This window comes from Nymphaea colorata, chromosome 6 (assembly GCF_008831285.2).
Source record: "Nymphaea colorata isolate Beijing-Zhang1983 chromosome 6, ASM883128v2, whole genome shotgun sequence".
NCBI classification, from domain to species: domain Eukaryota; kingdom Viridiplantae; phylum Streptophyta; class Magnoliopsida; order Nymphaeales; family Nymphaeaceae; genus Nymphaea; species Nymphaea colorata.
This window is the reverse complement of record NC_045143.1, coordinates 15,344,381-15,361,055: the sequence shown is the minus strand read 5'-3', so window position 1 is coordinate 15,361,055 and position 16,675 is coordinate 15,344,381. Positions and strand designations below refer to the sequence as shown.

Genomic DNA, 16,675 nt, shown 5'->3' with positions numbered 1-16,675 from the left:
TCAATAGCTTCACACATGATTCTCAAAATTCGTTATTAAATATGATATCCACAACTAAAGAAGCATTTCTTTTATGAGCATGTGGATATGCAGCCCATTCTTCACTAGCGAACATCTGCCTCAAAGGAGTTCTTTGTTTCACCACACTCTGCACAGTCAATACATTTGTGGCAAATCTAGTTTGTGCAGGTCGTATCAATTCAACTCCTTTTGTAAACTTTCTCATGAAACTCAATACATATGCATGATTATAGATAAATTTTGTTACCTCTTGACATTGGTCAATGGCTGATTTCATATCATGCATCTCATTAAGATCTTGAAGCATAAGATTGACAAAATGAGTGGCACATGGACTCCAAAAGAATGTTTCATACTTTTGAAATAACAAATCTCCTGCAGCTCTATAATTTGCAGCATTATCTGTAATAAACTGTACAATGTTTGTAGGTTCAACTTCTTGTACGACATCATCAAAAATATTGAACAAAATCTCAGCAGTCTTAGGAACATCAGACAAGTCAAGAGATTTCAAGAACATTGTACCTTTAGGGCAATAAACAAGAAAATTTACAAGTGTTTTTGACCTTGTATCAGTCCATCCATCTGACATAATGGAGCAACCTGTTTCCTTCCAAGATAATTTCAATTGATCGCAATGTTCAGACACTTCTTTCACTTTATCTTGAAGAATTTTACCCCTCAACTGATGATATGATGGCATTTTGAATCTGGGGCCTATAGAAGCAATTGCATTTGCCATGGCTTGGAATTAAAAAAAATTAGCTGCATTAAATGGAATACATGCATCATAAAACCATTTTCTACCATCTTTTGTGCTTGATATAGCATATCTTTAGATGTCATAGCAGCACGAATCTGTGGCTGACCACCTGGGCTAGTATATGAAGGGAAAAAACTCTTAATAGAGCCAACACTAGACCTACCAGTAGGAACTCTACCACTAGGTGGTCGCATACCACGCCTGGCCCTATCTGCTGTGCCTCTTCTCTTCCTTCCCGTTACGCCAGATCATCCTCCTTCATACATGATCCCTTTTCCTCTACGATCTCTACCTCTTGAGGTCTCCAAATCTGTTCTTAGAATGGTATCATCTTCATCGTCACATTCATAAGCTTCTTCCTCTTCTTCTTCATCTTCCAAAGGCTCATTATAGTCCACATCTGCCTCTTCAATTTCTTTCTGTATCCTCTTTTGATGTAAAGCATGAAGCATATCTAAACATTGCTGACGCACATATGGAGGCAAGGGTTTGTTTGGTCCTCCAACACAAGGAGACACATCTTTGGAGGTCCCTGCCAAATGGTGTTTCATTTTACTAATCCCTCCTGAAAATGTATTCCCACAGAAGCTACATTTGAGTTTCAAGCGATTATTCTCCTTCACCCTTTCGCACCATTGCCATGTGGGATCTATATCTTCAAAAAAAAAAAACGAAATCCTATGGTAAACTTAATGAAAAACACTCAAAATCTATCAATCTACGATTATATGGTAAAAAATTATGAATACATGGTAAAAACATGAGATTTTATAGCTTATGAAGAAGAAATGAAGAAAACCCCTTTCCTCCCAATGACAATCAACCACCCACGCACAAATCGACCCCTTAATCTTCGATTTCACAGTGAAAATCAACTTTTTGATGGTAAAAATGGACGATCGCCCTCCCTAACGGCAGTATTCGAGCTTGAGAAATGAAGAATGGAGGCTGTTTTTCAAAAAGAAGCCGAATAAGTAGGTCTCGGGCCCCCTTTTGCGAAATCAGCCCGTATCGTACGATACAGGGTGTATCGCATCGTATCGTACGATACGGGCCCTGTATCGCACGATACCTGCGATACAGGAATGATACACCCCCAATTTACGATATGGGGGGTGTATCGTACCATTATTTAAAAACGATACGGTATGTATCGTGCGATACGGGGTCGTATCGTACGATACGGTATGTATCGTGCGATACGGGGTCGTATCGTACGATACGTACAACACTGAGTCTAGATATGACTATGTTATCTTGTGATGTGTGTTATTTGACTAAACATTTTAGGGATTCGTACCCTATATCTACAAGTCATTCTGAAGATTTTGCTTTGATCCATTCAGATGTGTGTGGGCTTTTGGGAATTCTTTCTTGTCATGGTTTTCAGTACTTCATAACTTTTATAGATGATTGCTCTTGTAACACTTTTGCGTACTTGTTGAAGGACCGTTATGAAGTGCCTAATGTCATAGAGACTTTCACAATTCTTATGGAAACTTAGTTTGGCACTTCTGTTAAGACCTTTCGCTCTAACAATGCACGTGAGTATATGTGTCATTTTGTTGGTAGTTTCTTTCGGCAAATGAGGATTGTTCATGAGACATTTTGTAGTTATACCCCTCCTCAAAATGAGGTTGCTGAACGAAAGAATCGTCAGTTACTAAATGTCACCAGGGCCCTCTTGTTCCAACGACATCTTCCAAAACAGTATTGGGGGGATGTTGTGCTCACCAGTGTGTATGTGATTAGTTGTATGCCTAGTCGTGTGTTGAATGGGCGAACGCCTCATGCTATGTTAGCAAGGAGTCGTTAACCTTTTTCTCTTCCACCTCGGGTCTTTGACTGTGTCTGTTTTATTCACAATCACAGTCTTAATATTAGAAAACTTAATCCGATGTCGATTAAGGGTGTGTTTCTAGGTTATTCCCCTACTCAAAAAGGATATAAGTGTCTAGACCCTTCCACTAGTCGTGTCTATGTTACTAAAGATGTCACCTTCCTAGAACATATGTTCTATTTTGGTGAGAATTTTCTTCAAGGGGAGAGATCCACAATAAGAGAATAGTATTCTCCAAATCAAGAGATTCAGTTTATAGATTTTCTGGCTTACAAAAAAAAAGAGATTCAATTTACAAACCTTCTAATGCACAACAAGGATGATGGTTGCTCAACTGAGAATGAGGAGGAACGTGACCCTTTGTTTGGGTAGGTTTGCTCCAGGAGAAGATTGACTACAACAGAGCTCATTGGTGAGTTGATCAATGGCAAGAATTCTAATCCCAATCCTAATGCTACACCTTCCTTGGATGACCCAAGTTGTGCTCGGGAGATGTTAGTGGAAGGTACTCAGACAAAAGCTGGAAATGAAGAGTTACCCATTGCTCTTAGAAAGGGTATCAAGTCATGTACTTAACACATTATTGGTAATTTCATATGATATTCTAAACTGAGCAAGAAGTAAAAATATTTTATATCGTCTCTTTCTATAGTTGTGATTCCTATGATTGTAACTGAGGCTCAGAGCAATTTCAAGTGGGCTCATGCGATGCAAGAAGAACTGGAAGCACTGGATAAAAACAAAACGTGGAAGGTGGTAAATATCCCTGAAGCGGCTCATCTCTTAGGATCCAAGTGGGTCTACACCATCAAATATAATTCAGATGGGAGTGTGGACAGGCATAAAGTTCGCTTGGTTGCCAAGGGGTTCAGTCAGAAATATGAGATTGACTACTTGGAAGCGTTTGCTCCTGTTGCAAAGATGAAGACAGTCAGAGTTATCATCTCCTTAGCATCATTAAAGGAGTGGAAGATGCAACTTGATGTTAAGAACACATTTCTTAATGGAGACCTTGAAGAGGAAGTGTATATGTGCATGCCTCCAGGATATGAGAAGAGGAAGTGTATATGTGCATGCCTCCAGGATATGAGGAACCTGGAAAATGTTGTAGGTTGAAGAAAGTTTTGTATGGGCTCAAACAATCTTCCTGGACATGGTTTGAAGTTTCGAACGACTTAGACTTGTAATGAGACAACATGAATGTCATCATGGGAATGAAAATCATACTCTCTTTGTAAAGAGAAAGGAGCATAAAGTTACTCTTCTGTTGGTATATGTTGATGATATGATTGTCACAGGTAATGATGAAGATGAAATAACAAAGTTAAAGGAACTATTGGCTATCGAGTTCGACCTCAAGGACCTTGGCAAGTTGAAATATTTCCTCGACATTGAAATTGCTAGGTTAAACACAAATCTTTTGTTAAATCAATGGAAGTACACTCCAGATTTATTAAAGGAGACTGAGAAACTAGGTTGTAGAGTTGCCTCTACTCCTCTAGATGTTGGACACAAGCTTAGTCTTAGAGATGGAGAGCCTGTCTCTGAGGAAGCCAAGGGAAGATATCAATGTCTTGTTGGGAAGTTGATTTATCTTACTCTCACTAGACCTGATATTACCTTTGCTACGAATGTGATGAGTCAGTTCATGCATGCTCCCACGGATGCTTACTTGAAGGCCGTAGACAGGATTTTATGTTACTTGAAGATAAGTCCTGGTAAGGGTCTCTTGTATGTTAAGCAAGACTCTTTTGAGATTGAAGGTTATTCAGATGCTGACTGGGCAGGATGTTTTGATATTAGGAGATCCACCTCAGGCTATTGTATTTACTTGAGAGGGAATCTCATAGTATGGAGTGAGAGACAAGACGTTTGCTCTCGCTCCAGTGCTGAGGCTGAATATAGAGCTGTGGCCATGGGAGTCTTTGAGTTGTTGTGGCTGTAAGTGCTATTGGCCGACATCGGAATAAAAACTGAAGGACCAATGAAGATGTATTGTGATAAAAAGTCTGCAATCAACTTGGCCAACAATCCGGTATTACATGATAAAACGAACCATGTGGAGATTGACCATCATTTTATTCGGGAGAGAATTGATGCTAAAGAACTTGTTCTGCCTTCCATGAAATCCGAAGACCAGATAGTTGATGCTCTGACCAAGGCCTTGTCATGAACTTCATTTGAGAGAAATGCATCCAAGTTGGCCATGTTTGATCTATACGCCCAACTTGAGGGGGAGTGTTGACGTGTTTGTATGTTTGGGTCCAGGTCTGGACCCTATCCAAACCGTTGTTCATGTTGTGCTTTATTTAAGCCTTTGTAACCCTTATTTCAAGTTGTGAATGAAAATTAAGAGAGAGAGATAGACGGGCTGTTGGTGGGCGCCGGAGATCTTCATCGTGGTTTTTTCCCTCGAGTCGAGGGTTTTTCCACGTTACATTTGTCTTCGTATTCTACTGTTCTTCACGGTTCAACTGTTGCAACAGATTCCAAGGGCTTCTACATGGCTTTCTGTCTCCAAGGATGAATTTGAGGGTGACGGTTCCTTGGAACTAGCATAACCAATGCTGAACAGTTGGGGGAACATATGAAGGATCCCCTTGATGCTCCGTCAGGGGAAAAGGCACAGGTTGGGCCTTGGTTTGTTGGTAGAAATTGTTATATGTAAGTATAGAAGAATATGGCAAGACAGAAGTGACATCCCAAAGTGGGGATGATGTGGCACCTTGATGGTTTTGAGAGCCCTTGAGGATTGTAAACTCGCTTGCGATGCATTGTTTGTCGTGGTCCATAACCTTTTTTCTGGTGCCCACCACAACTGGTATAAGGCAGGATGAAGCTCGCCACATCAGGCACTCGGGTCAGTTTCTAGTCAGGTTATTACCGTTGGTACCGAAGCTAAGTTTAAAACTGAAAAAACCTGTGCTGTATACTAACATGTGTTTTAAAAGGAAGGTGGGATGTAATATCCCAAACTAGTGATTGTGTGACACCATGTTGAGAGTTTTGGAAACTTTTTATGGATTTATTGACTTAGGTTCCATGCAGGCATTGTCTTGGTTTGTAGCCTTCTTGAGTGCAAACGAAAGTTATGGGACATATTAGGATCTGTTAAATTAGGTACTCAAGTCTGTTTTGGGGTGGGTATTTACATAAGAATTGTGTAATTGATGCTAGTAAAGAATCTGAATGTTCAATCTAATTGTTTCACATATTCATTGATGTAATTATGGGCAAGTAATTTTGTCATTTTTCTGAATTTAATAACGAATACTCTGTCATCAACAATTCTATCATTTCTCAATTCACTCTTTTCTGCCATTTTTACTGCTTACTGCTTATGATGCTGGAAATAACCTTTGGGTAAAATGTTTCAGGCATATATGGTTGAACTGTATCAGGACACACTCATAGATCTCCTCTTGCCAAGAAATGCAAAACGTTTGAAACTTGAGATTAAGAAAGATTCGAAGGTAATGTTCATTCTACATTCAATCATGTCTTCGTAGTACGAAGCCTATACATACATTGTCTTCCTTCTAATACAAATATGTATTTCTAGAAGAGAGCCATTTTTTCAACTGAAGAAAGTAACTTCATCAGAATTGAATGAGTTGTTGAGCTTTGGATCTAATCTTGTTTTTTCCTATCACAAATTGATATATTTTTTGTTCTATTCTATGTAGGGGATGGTCGTGGTTGAAAATGCCACTACTGTTACTATATCAGGCCTTGAGGAATTGAATTCCATCGCTTTTAGGGGATTCGAACAGCGACATACTTCTGGGACACAGATGAATGATGAGAGTTCAAGATCACATTTAATATTCTCGATTGTCATTGAAAGTACAAATCTGGTGACACAATCTCAAGCTAAGGGAAAGGTAGGCATATGTTCAAGGCGTTTGATCAAACCAGGGCAGGTCCATGTCAAGTTAATCAAGGGCTAATGTGTTATAGTGGATAGATTTCTTTTCCAAGCTGCTTTTGAATGTAAAATGCATTTTTATGTGAAAATTAAACAAAGTTATCGATTGCATGTTAAGTAATATGGAGTCAACTTTTCCAAATGCATTTTTTTTACAATGTTTTCAAGTGCTATGGTGGCTTGAATTCTAAATATTGCTATTAGGAAATTCGGTCTTTCTAGATATTCTCTAGTCATATGGTTCGCATGAATCTGCTTTGCATTACCAAGACAGAATACTTATCTTGGTGAAGTTGAAGTTGATGAATTGGACACCATCATCTCTCTTCCTCTGCCATATATTGTACTTTATATCCTCACCTCTTCCTTTTTGTAGCAATATTTTTACTTCTTGTGAGTAACCCATTCGTTGTTGCTTTTTACTGCATTGGCTTTGGCATGCAGTTGAGTTTTGTAGATCTTGCTGGTTCTGAGAGGGTGAAAAAATCAGGATCTTCTGGCCATCAACTCAAGGAAGCACAGAGCATAAATCGGTCACTTTCTGCACTTGGAGATGTGATCAGTGCATTATCATCGGAAGGGCAGCACATTCCTTATAGGAACCACAAGTTGACAATGTTGATGAGCGACTCTCTTGGTGGTAATGCTAAAACACTGATGTTTGTAAATGTTTCGCCTGCTGATTCCAACTTGGACGAGACCCATAACTCTCTCATGTATGTATGCCTGCTAGCCTTTGATTTGTGTGATATACTGATATTGCTTTTCGATAGCATTGAATCCTTTTGTCGACAAGATGACACATTCTGAAACTTAATAAAATGTGTTCTGCTCAGTGTTGTACGTATCGTTTACAAAATACGATACGATACACCCCCTGTATCGTAAATGGGAGGTGTATCGTACCTGTATCATACGATACGTGCGATACGGGCCCCCGTATCGTGCGATACGGCCCGTATCGTACGATACAGGGTGATTTCTAAAAAGGGGGCTTGAACCCCATTTTTTCGAGTTTTTTTTATAAAAGCCCACCCCTAATTCATTTCTAATCTATAGATTGTACCGCCTTAGAGGGAAATCATCGATTTCCATTGTGAAATCATCGATTTTCACCGTGAAATCATCTATTAAACCATGGATTTGTGCATGGGTGGCTGGTTCTCATTGGGAGGAAAAGGGTTTTTTTAGGAAAGGGTTTTTTTTAAACCATGAAGATGAAGATGAAAAAAAATGAAATTGTTATGAATTTTGATGTCTATGAAGTATGAATGATGAACCGTGAACGCGTAAGTTTATAGCATTTAGCAAATAATAAGTCTATCATTATCTAAAAGACTAAAACATGTTTTCTATGAAGAATTTATTATTTTTAATTTTTTCTGGTTTTTTTATGAATTTTTCGATTTTTTTAAAATTTTTTCTGATTTATTATTATTATTTTTAAAAAAATTTACGATACGGTTACGATATGGCGTATCTTAAAGCCCGACCAATACGGCTTACGATACGCGTTTTACAACATTGGTTCTGCTGTTCCAGGTATGCTTCAAGGGTACGCTCCATTGTGAATGATCCAAGCAAAAACGTCTCTTCAAGGGAAGTTGCTCGACTGAAGAAGATGATATCTTACTGGAAGGAACAGGCTGGCAGAAAAGGAGATGAAGAGGAATTGGAAGAAATCCAGGAAGCGAGACCTGCTTCAGCAAAAGAGCACCCTGACAGCAGGCTTTCAGTATGAAAAATTCTGCTTGTTGATGTGAAAGAGGCCCATCTTCCTTTTTTCAAGTGTGCCACGTTGGCTTGGTCATTTCTAAGATAGAGTCCACTGCTCATTACCTTGATGATGGACCTTTGCCATGTTAGATGTTCAACAAAAATTGGAGATCGAGATTTTCCTGTTTGTTGTCAGCTGGGCGGCGCATACAGAAGGAAAATCACAATGCTTGTATATATTAAGTATTTAATCCTCTGCTTATTTAGTTAAATGTTGTATTATCTGTAATTTTCCTGGTCAAAATGGTTGCATATATCTTGTATCTGGTGATTATTTTATGAGAAAAGCATAATTGTAGATAAATGTGCAGCCTTTCACTTTGCGGGATCTGGTAATTATTGGTGCATTTTAATACAGTGTTCTTTGAATTTTTTGGCTCTGTAAGGTGTTTCCTGATTGCTGTTTTGGAAGGGAAAAGTTGGTATGATAGCGACTGGAACAAGGTCTAGGCTTAATCTGTTCTTGAGGCTGTGGGCTGGAAGAAGCTCTAGGTTAGGTCCGAGTGGAACCTTATGTGGGCGGACCATAGTTACCACGAACATCTACAGGTGTGGGGATGCTCTTGAATCTGTTTCCTTCATTAATTAAAGCAAGGAACTGTTTTTCGGTTCCCTGAAGGCACGCTGCTCATGACCATTCCTTTGCATTTGTGGCATTTTTTTCAGGACCATTTCTTTGCATTTGTTGAACACTTTCCATATAATTTATGGCTCCTGCTTCACTTTTAATCATGTCATGTTCTTGATTCTGCAACAATGAGAGGTGCTAAGGGGCGGAATGTTCATAAGCTTTTGATGAGTGGGCTTGAAGGCAAATACTATCCTTCAAAATCGTCTTTCGACCAATAATTTTTTTAACAATATTATGATTTGGAACTTGTTGGAAATCATTGAAAGAACATGAAATGAGGTGCTTTGTTGACTATCTGATTATTGTGTCAAATTGCAACATCATTGACATGCTTGGAGTAATAACGAGGAATTCACGTGGCTTTATGGAATTAGCTATAAATTATGAGGTTTTTAATATTTTGTAAGTGCGGCCGGACCATAGTGATACCCTGGTCGAGAAATTTTGCTTGCCTCCGGTCTATGTCACCGTGGTACGGCAGTACCGGTATGTCGGTACATAGTGGTACGTTTTGGATTTGTTTTTGGGTTGGAATCAGATCCAAACTCTGCATAGTGGATTTCCCAAACCCTCTATCTCATAGGGGGTTTGAACGAGCAGAGGGCTCTCTTAGGTAGAATAGACAAAGATGAAGAGATGAGAGGGTAGAAGAAGACGAAATATCAAACTGAAAACGTTGAACCCACCTGCAAACAGACTGGGTTTTCTCCATGCAACACAAGCATTTTTGTCAAGTTCAACAGGTGGTCGCTGCCCATCTGTTGCCCGTCACTGGTCGTTCGTTGCCAGTCTGGTTTTCCAATGAAGAAAGAGAACAGTGTAGAGGAAAGATGCCAGTCTGGTTTTCCAATGAAGAAAGAGAACAGTGTAGAGGAAAGAGAAGAAAAAGGCAAAAATGGAAAAAAAAAAGTTCGAACCGTTAAAATGAAAATTTTCATTCCACCCCACCCCCCCCCCTCCACCCCACCCTTTTAAACAATTTTCAAAATGGTGGAAATAGTTTTTCAAAATTACCTATATGGCTAATAGTTTTAAAAAAAATTCAAAACACAATCATGATAAAAGTTTGACACTTTGACAAAGAAACAATTTTTTTGAAATGATAAAATTTATAATTTTTTTTTAATTAAAAAATTAATATTATCGCGGTACCACCGTACCTATATGCAAAAACTCCATACTCGTACCTACGTGACATAGCCTATGGTTTTCTTGTTGTGGACTCCACAGAATTTTGGGTAGAGCATTATCTAATTTCTTCAAAATATGTAAAATCGTATTATGCACCCAAGAGAAAAGGGGGTGGGGTTGCGGGGAGGTGGTGGGTCGTCCCCTTGGCGTCTTCCTCCTCGTGTGCGGAGGTATACGGGTTGATTGTCGGGTTGCTTTTGTTACGCCGGCTTGCTTTGAATCGATCTACGTTGCCTTGTAGCCTTAGTTTGCTTTGGCCTGGCTTGGCGTGGAACTTTTATGTGGTACTTTGTGGTACAAACAATATGATTTAATGGCTGCCATCTTAACGTGCACGTCCGGGGCAGAGGGCCAGTGTTTTGTTCTTATTTCTTATCATCGAGGCATCGTCCAATCAGTTGTCTGGAAGCTGTAATGCGTGTTGGATAACATTTGCATCAAATACCATGTGAAGATATTATTTTGAAAAATTGCAGGAAGCAGCTCAAGAAAAGAGCGAATGACAAATTGCCCAACCTTTAAGCTTCATCAGACGACTACCGAATGTTTCATGTTAACTTTCAAAGGGCCGTTTCACTTATAACAAAAAGTAAAAAATGACGATCGAAGGCCTTTTATTTTAAAAAAAATAATTAAAAAGAAAAACGCACCGCCCTTCGCGAATCTAGCGACGGCCGCCATCCAGCATGAGGCGACAGCAAGAGTCTGGTGGCAGATTAATTGAGTGGTAATTTTTTCTAGAAGTATGGACTGCACACGTGTAACACTCTCGAACATCCTGTGATTGTAACTTCTTTAAATCAGATATACGTTTTGTGTACTGCATATACGGTACGAAATCTGGTGTGCCTCTAGTATATATTGTATTGAGAGCTTTTTGGTTCTTGCCGCTTTGGTGATATATTTTTTCTAGACATGTGGGGTTGTTTGATAACGAGTATAGTTTAATTTCTGTTCCATGAACCTGTTCCAATGATTAGGGTGCATTCATGGTACAACAGATTTATTTTGGTTCTTAAGCTGGTTATGATCATGCGTGCTTGTTTTTTTGTTTTTTCAAAGTCGAGGAAGAGGTTTAAAAGTTTGGAGTCATGATAAACGATGCAACATGCACAATTTAATATGCCTATTTAAAAACTCTAATAGCTAATGCCTAGTTGAACTTTGTTCCAGCGGAGTGCATTGCATGTCCCAAGAAGAACTTGAGCGAAGATCTGGCCAATTTGAGAAAAATTCAGAGAAGAGAGGTCCATCTTACGGAGAAGAGATCCAAAAATCTAGAGCACATTGCACTTGAAACCCAAAAAAGATCTGGCTATTCACAGGTGCGTTTAGTCCTTTTTGGCAGTCCTCTCAAGGAAGTGGGCACTTGATGGAAGTGGCAACTGGTCGTTCGATTAAAGGAGCCACTTCTGTGGGCATTCTATGGTTAAGTTCTACGACCATGTGGTCTCACTTTCTGCTGGATCTCAAGACAGGTGACTTCACGGAATCCTCTATTTGTCATGCATTGCCAGAGCAAGTATCTGATTCTTCTACTATGATAGGAAATAGAGCCAACAACTCTTGATCGAAATCTTGGCTTCACAGCTACAAAGGATCCTTATTTTTTAATAATGTCCGAAACGTAGGCATGAAGTTTGCTACTCTGAGAATTTCTAATGTTGTTTTTTTTTTCTCCTGTTCTTTCTTTGCTCTCGGAAGCAAAGGTTACTATGACCTGAAGCCACGCAACTTCCTGTAATTGTACATATCATTTTTTATTCTTTCTCTAATGAAAGGTGACCACCCCAGTCCATTTTCATCCGAAAGTCGACGATGAAGTTTAAAGTTTGGAGTCATGATAAAGGATGCAACCAAGCACAATTTAATATGTCCAGTTAAAAGCTCTAACAGCTAATGGCTAGTTGAACTTTGATCCAGCGGAGTGCATTCCATGTCCCAAGAAGAACTTGAGCAAAAATCTGGCTAATTTGATAAGATCCAAATTAAATATGTAGCCTATACCTTATATCAAGAAGGTTGGTGCAAATCATTAGGTATCTTAGGGGTTGTTTGGCAACAGGAACACCTTGGGAGTGTCCTATGAATCCGCCCCAAAGATTGGGGCAGTGTTATGGGATAATGGAACAATAGATAATAGAACTATTGTTCCATGAATCTACTTCATTCTATAGGGCAAATTCATGATGAGTAAAATGATGGGGTATGACAAATCTTCCCACTTTAAGTCAAATTGAAGTTCCCGGCAATAACATAAGCGTGTACCAGTCTTCCAGTTACACTCCTGCAAGTCTCTACCTTCCTCCCGTTGTGCCTCCATCCTCTAGCTGGTCCTTTCACTTTACAAGATACTTGCACAATCTGAACCCTAGCATTCCAAAATGATGGGTAAAATAATCCACTTCGCTAATTAACATTGGTTGTGAAGTAGGTACTTGATCCCGTTTTTCCTGACATCTTTTCATCTTTATGATTTGCATGGTATGGCTTCAAGTTGCTCATGTGAAATAATAGATGTTGTTGCACCGCTGTAGGTAAGTTAATCTTGTAGAGGGAGATTTCCAATTTTCTTTGTCACCAGTTGGGGTCCTTCATATTTTTTAACCAGCACTTAGTCTCCTACCTGCGGCCCTCAATCAGCCCATTTTCTTCAATCAGCCCATTTTCTTCATCTGCTTCACCGTTTGTGTGGAAACTTTTTAGCCAGCATTTTTTTTTTTTTGCCTGATCCCTAAGTTCACAGAAATGTGACAATGACCACTCTAGAATTCGAACACAAGTCCCTATAAGAGGTGGAACACCTTGCAGCCCATTACACCAGCTTTATTTGCTCCTCCCTATCTTTTAAGAAACCTGTGGGGTAAAGGGAACCATCTTTTGTGTTTCATAGTTAAAGGTGTTTGGTGTTTGCAGTTGCCTTCTAGTTGTGATCTTGAAGGGATTATGGCTAGATTCACTCATTTACATATTATGATAAAACTAAGCAATGAAAATGAGATCCACCTAGTTGTCTTGATTCACATTGATAAAGTGTCGGAAGGTACTTTTCTAAAATAGTGTTAATTGTCTCTGTCTGTTGTCTATCTGCAAGTAAAAGCTAGTTGCAAATATCAATTTGGTCTTAAGCCGATGAAAGATTTCTCCCCAAAACTTGCTAATGAAGCGAGGGTCTCCATCACTGACTAGGCTTTCCATTATGTCTATGGTTATCATGTTTCAAATTAGCAGCTTTGTGGTTAGCTCCACATCACACTTTCAAGATGCAAGAACAAAGTAGCATAAAACTAATTTGTTACCATCAAGATGGCTTTATGTCCATCTACCATTGGCAAACCCATAATGAAGTCCATGAAGATAATCCCATAAGCCAAATAGAAAGGGGTTCAATCCTACCTAGCCTTTGCTTATTTGCTTTGTCTTGTTGACAGATGAGGTAGGTGCAAACACAGTCCATGAAGATAATCCCATAAGCCAAATAGAAAGGGGTTCAATCCTACCTAGCCTTTGCTTATTTGCTTTGTCTTGTTGACAGATGAGGTAGGTGCAAACACAGTATCCACATCATCGGGCATTTGTAGTCAATAATAACCTTGCCAACATCTAATGCTGCCCAAATGGCCAGCCCATCAAGAGTCCTGACAATTTTGATAAGTGCCTTGACATAGCTTCGAACCATGGCACAAATATTCGTCCTCTTATAGTCCACAAGATCTCGTCCTAATCAACCCAATTTTTTCAAAAGCCTACATTCAGAAATTTTCAAAATTTTATGATGAATTTACAACACATTTGAAGGATTTTTGTCCTCAAATGCTTCAATTTCCCTTAAGCCCCGTTTGATGGCATGGAAGAATTTAACGTGGTAAATTTACCATGAAAAAGAATATTGAAAAAAATAAAAGTTTAATCTCTTCCATTTGAGGTCCTGTTTGATTATAGGAAAGTTTTTGCAAGGTAAAATTAACTGTATTTGGTGCATATGGTAGTTTTTTGCAGGGTAAAATTAATTGTGTTTGGTGCACAAGGTAAACAATATGAAAGACTTTTTTTTCTGGAAGTTAGAAGTTGTTTTTTTTTTGTTATGTAGGTAAGTCATTACTAGGTTATAGAAAATGAACATGCAAGAAAGTCTTACTAGGTTAATGAAGACAAACTTATTCCAGTATTGCACTAATAGATCTCAGATGTAAGACTGATTGAAAATTCATCTTAGAAACATATTCATTGATACATCTTAGAAACATACGACAGCAAAAGTAAAATGTACACTTTCGTGCATTTTCTTGAACACTTTCTTCCTGATCTTCATGAACACTTTCTTGCATGTTCTTCTTTATTCAATCAGTCTTACATCTGAGATCTATTAGTGCAAAATTTTATTCATTATTTAGTGCAATACTGCAATACTGGAAAACCACCTTAACCAGCACTAAGAACAGACCACAGGGTCACAGAGACACAAAATCCTTTCTTCACGACTTTGGAGCAAAATTCTTAAAATATAGTGTCCTATCGCAACACCATAAAGAATCTTTAAAACATAATTCATGCTACTCATTTCTCCCCTTGACTTAAGAATGCTCTGCAGGACGATCAGCAACAAAGTGGAAGTCATCGCAGGGGCACACATTCTGGTTCAAAGGAATGGTGAGTTCTTCAAATAGCCCATTCACGTCACAACAACCATTCAGATAGAAACAGGGAGAATGGGTTGAGAATTCACAAGATTTTCCCCGAAACTATTTCTTATAAAGAGTTGCAAAACTAATGTTCAGATTAGCCCATTCACAAACTAATGTTCTTCAAAGAGTTGCTACACTATTTCTTATAAATGCCCTACAACCAAAACCTCAAGAACGGAAGGCCAAAATCAATAAGAAGATCATTGCAACATACCAACAGAGCAACTTTGGATGAACAACCTCCAGGGAAGTCGATTGGGCCAATCACAAACGTCTCTCCCCTTGGGACCTCAACAACCGCAGGGGAGAAGGAGCAAGCGATTTTCCAAGCTCGCTTAGATGCCTAAACCAAGATATTCGTGGCGGATCAAAACAGTGAGAAACAATCAGAGAGAACGGCAATTCAGGGAAGGGAATACGACGAGAAAAGACACGAATTACCTCCGTATCATACTGGAAATGCAGCTTCTTTCAGCCAACCCTGCAGAGGGAGGGAGGGAGGAGAAAGGGATTAGGGCACCGTATAGCAGAAACAGAGGGATAGGGGAAAAAAAAAAAAAGTAACCTTACTACGTGTTAGGACGTAGCGCGAAGTTGGCTCAAGAAATGCAGCTTTGATGGAGAGGAAGAGGCAGCGACAGAGGGGCTCCGACGGAGGGGAAAGAGGAGAGAAAAGGAGAGGTTTTGAGAGAAATGTCCGCTCCGACTTTTTTTTCCGCGTTAACTTTTCCTTCCTCGTACGCTTTTTGCGGGTGAATTTTTTTGACGTTTGATTTGATGCACTCACCACCGACCGTTTTAAATTTTCAGGATTGCTGTGCGTCAAACGGGCCTTGATCAACTTTTCCTTCGATTTGACCGCCAACTCGATTTCCAACTCATTTGGACCTATTTTCAGACCCCTAAATTCAGACACATCCCAAATTTAAACTTATTTCACAATTCAGATCCAAATCCAAAGCTAGATATAGTTCAAAAACTTATATAAGACCTAAAATCAAGAAATTGATTGAAGACTGTATCCAAATCCTAGCTCTAAATCCAAGAAGGACCCTAGATCTTGATTTAGATTCGGATCTAGGTCCAAATCCCAGATCTAGATTCAAAATTGATCCCTTGATCCAAATCCAGATCCAAAACGGTCTTTTAGTTCCAAAACTAAATCCCAAACAAAATTTTAGATCCAAACCAGATCCAAAGTACATTTCAGATCAAACCAATTCTGAAATAGGCTTTCAGATCCAAAACATAATTTCAACCTGAAGTTAAACCCAATCGCAATTCTGGACCAATTTGATCCAAATATGAGTTTTGGATCCATTTTTACCCAATCAAATCCAAGTTCTAAAATCTAGATCCATATCCTTTCCCAAATCCAAAACTAGATCAAATTCCATGTGCTATCCCAATTCACCCAATCCACAATGCTAGATCCAAATCTGATATTCAATTCCAAATATGTGATTCTAGATCCATTCTGAGCTTTTGATCCCAATCCAGGTCCATGTATGAGCCATTAATTCAAGTTTATATTTGAAATCCATATCTATTGCTTTTTCCCATTTTCGCTTCGAATATTCCAATGTTGACTTGCACTGGTATTTGGATCTGGCTTTAGATCCAAATCCAAGTCATATACCTTTTCCAAAATGACATTGTTTTTTCTATTCAAAATTCTTTAAATACCTTTAATTTTTCCATGATATCCTTGAATTTCCCAAAATGCCATGGGTTTTCTCAAAATATTCTTCATTTTTCTAAAAATGGCTCTATTTGTGTCAAATATTCCCCCAATACCCTTTTTCTATTTCTGCGGCCCCATAGCTAACGTGACAGCTTA

General features: G+C 38.9%; 1 protein-coding gene and 1 long non-coding RNA gene across 6 annotated transcripts in view; one reads left to right on the top strand and one right to left on the bottom strand.

The window, feature by feature from the left end:
• The window catches only part of LOC116256166 (kinesin-like protein KIN-14I), a 54,441-nt gene extending 45,733 nt beyond the window's left edge, over positions 1-8,708 (top strand). For all 3 annotated transcript variants that reach the window (XM_031632423.2, XM_031632421.2, XM_031632422.2), the window contains exons 22-25: positions 6,002-6,097; positions 6,311-6,508; positions 6,997-7,268; positions 8,095-8,708. In XM_031632423.2, the coding sequence (XP_031488283.1) occupies positions 6,002-6,097; positions 6,311-6,508; positions 6,997-7,268; positions 8,095-8,293 (765 nt within the window). In that variant the 3' untranslated portion in view covers positions 8,294-8,708. The remainder of the gene's footprint in view (positions 1-6,001; positions 6,098-6,310; positions 6,509-6,996; positions 7,269-8,094) is intronic.
• A 5,696-nt stretch (positions 8,709-14,404) lies between these two features.
• On the bottom strand, positions 14,405-15,577 carry LOC116256515 (uncharacterized). 3 transcript variants are annotated; one of them, XR_007573669.1, is made up of 4 exons: positions 15,406-15,574; positions 15,277-15,316; positions 15,050-15,178; positions 14,405-14,784 (listed from the first exon to the last, which is right to left on the bottom strand). It is a non-coding gene; the product is annotated as an uncharacterized LOC116256515 (long non-coding RNA). The 3 variants fall into 3 exon arrangements; XR_004173147.2 differs by lacking the exon at positions 14,405-14,784 and having other exon boundaries at positions 14,814-15,178; positions 15,401-15,577; XR_004173148.2 differs by lacking the exon at positions 14,405-14,784 and having other exon boundaries at positions 14,814-15,178.
• Positions 15,578-16,675: the final 1,098 nt, after the last annotated feature.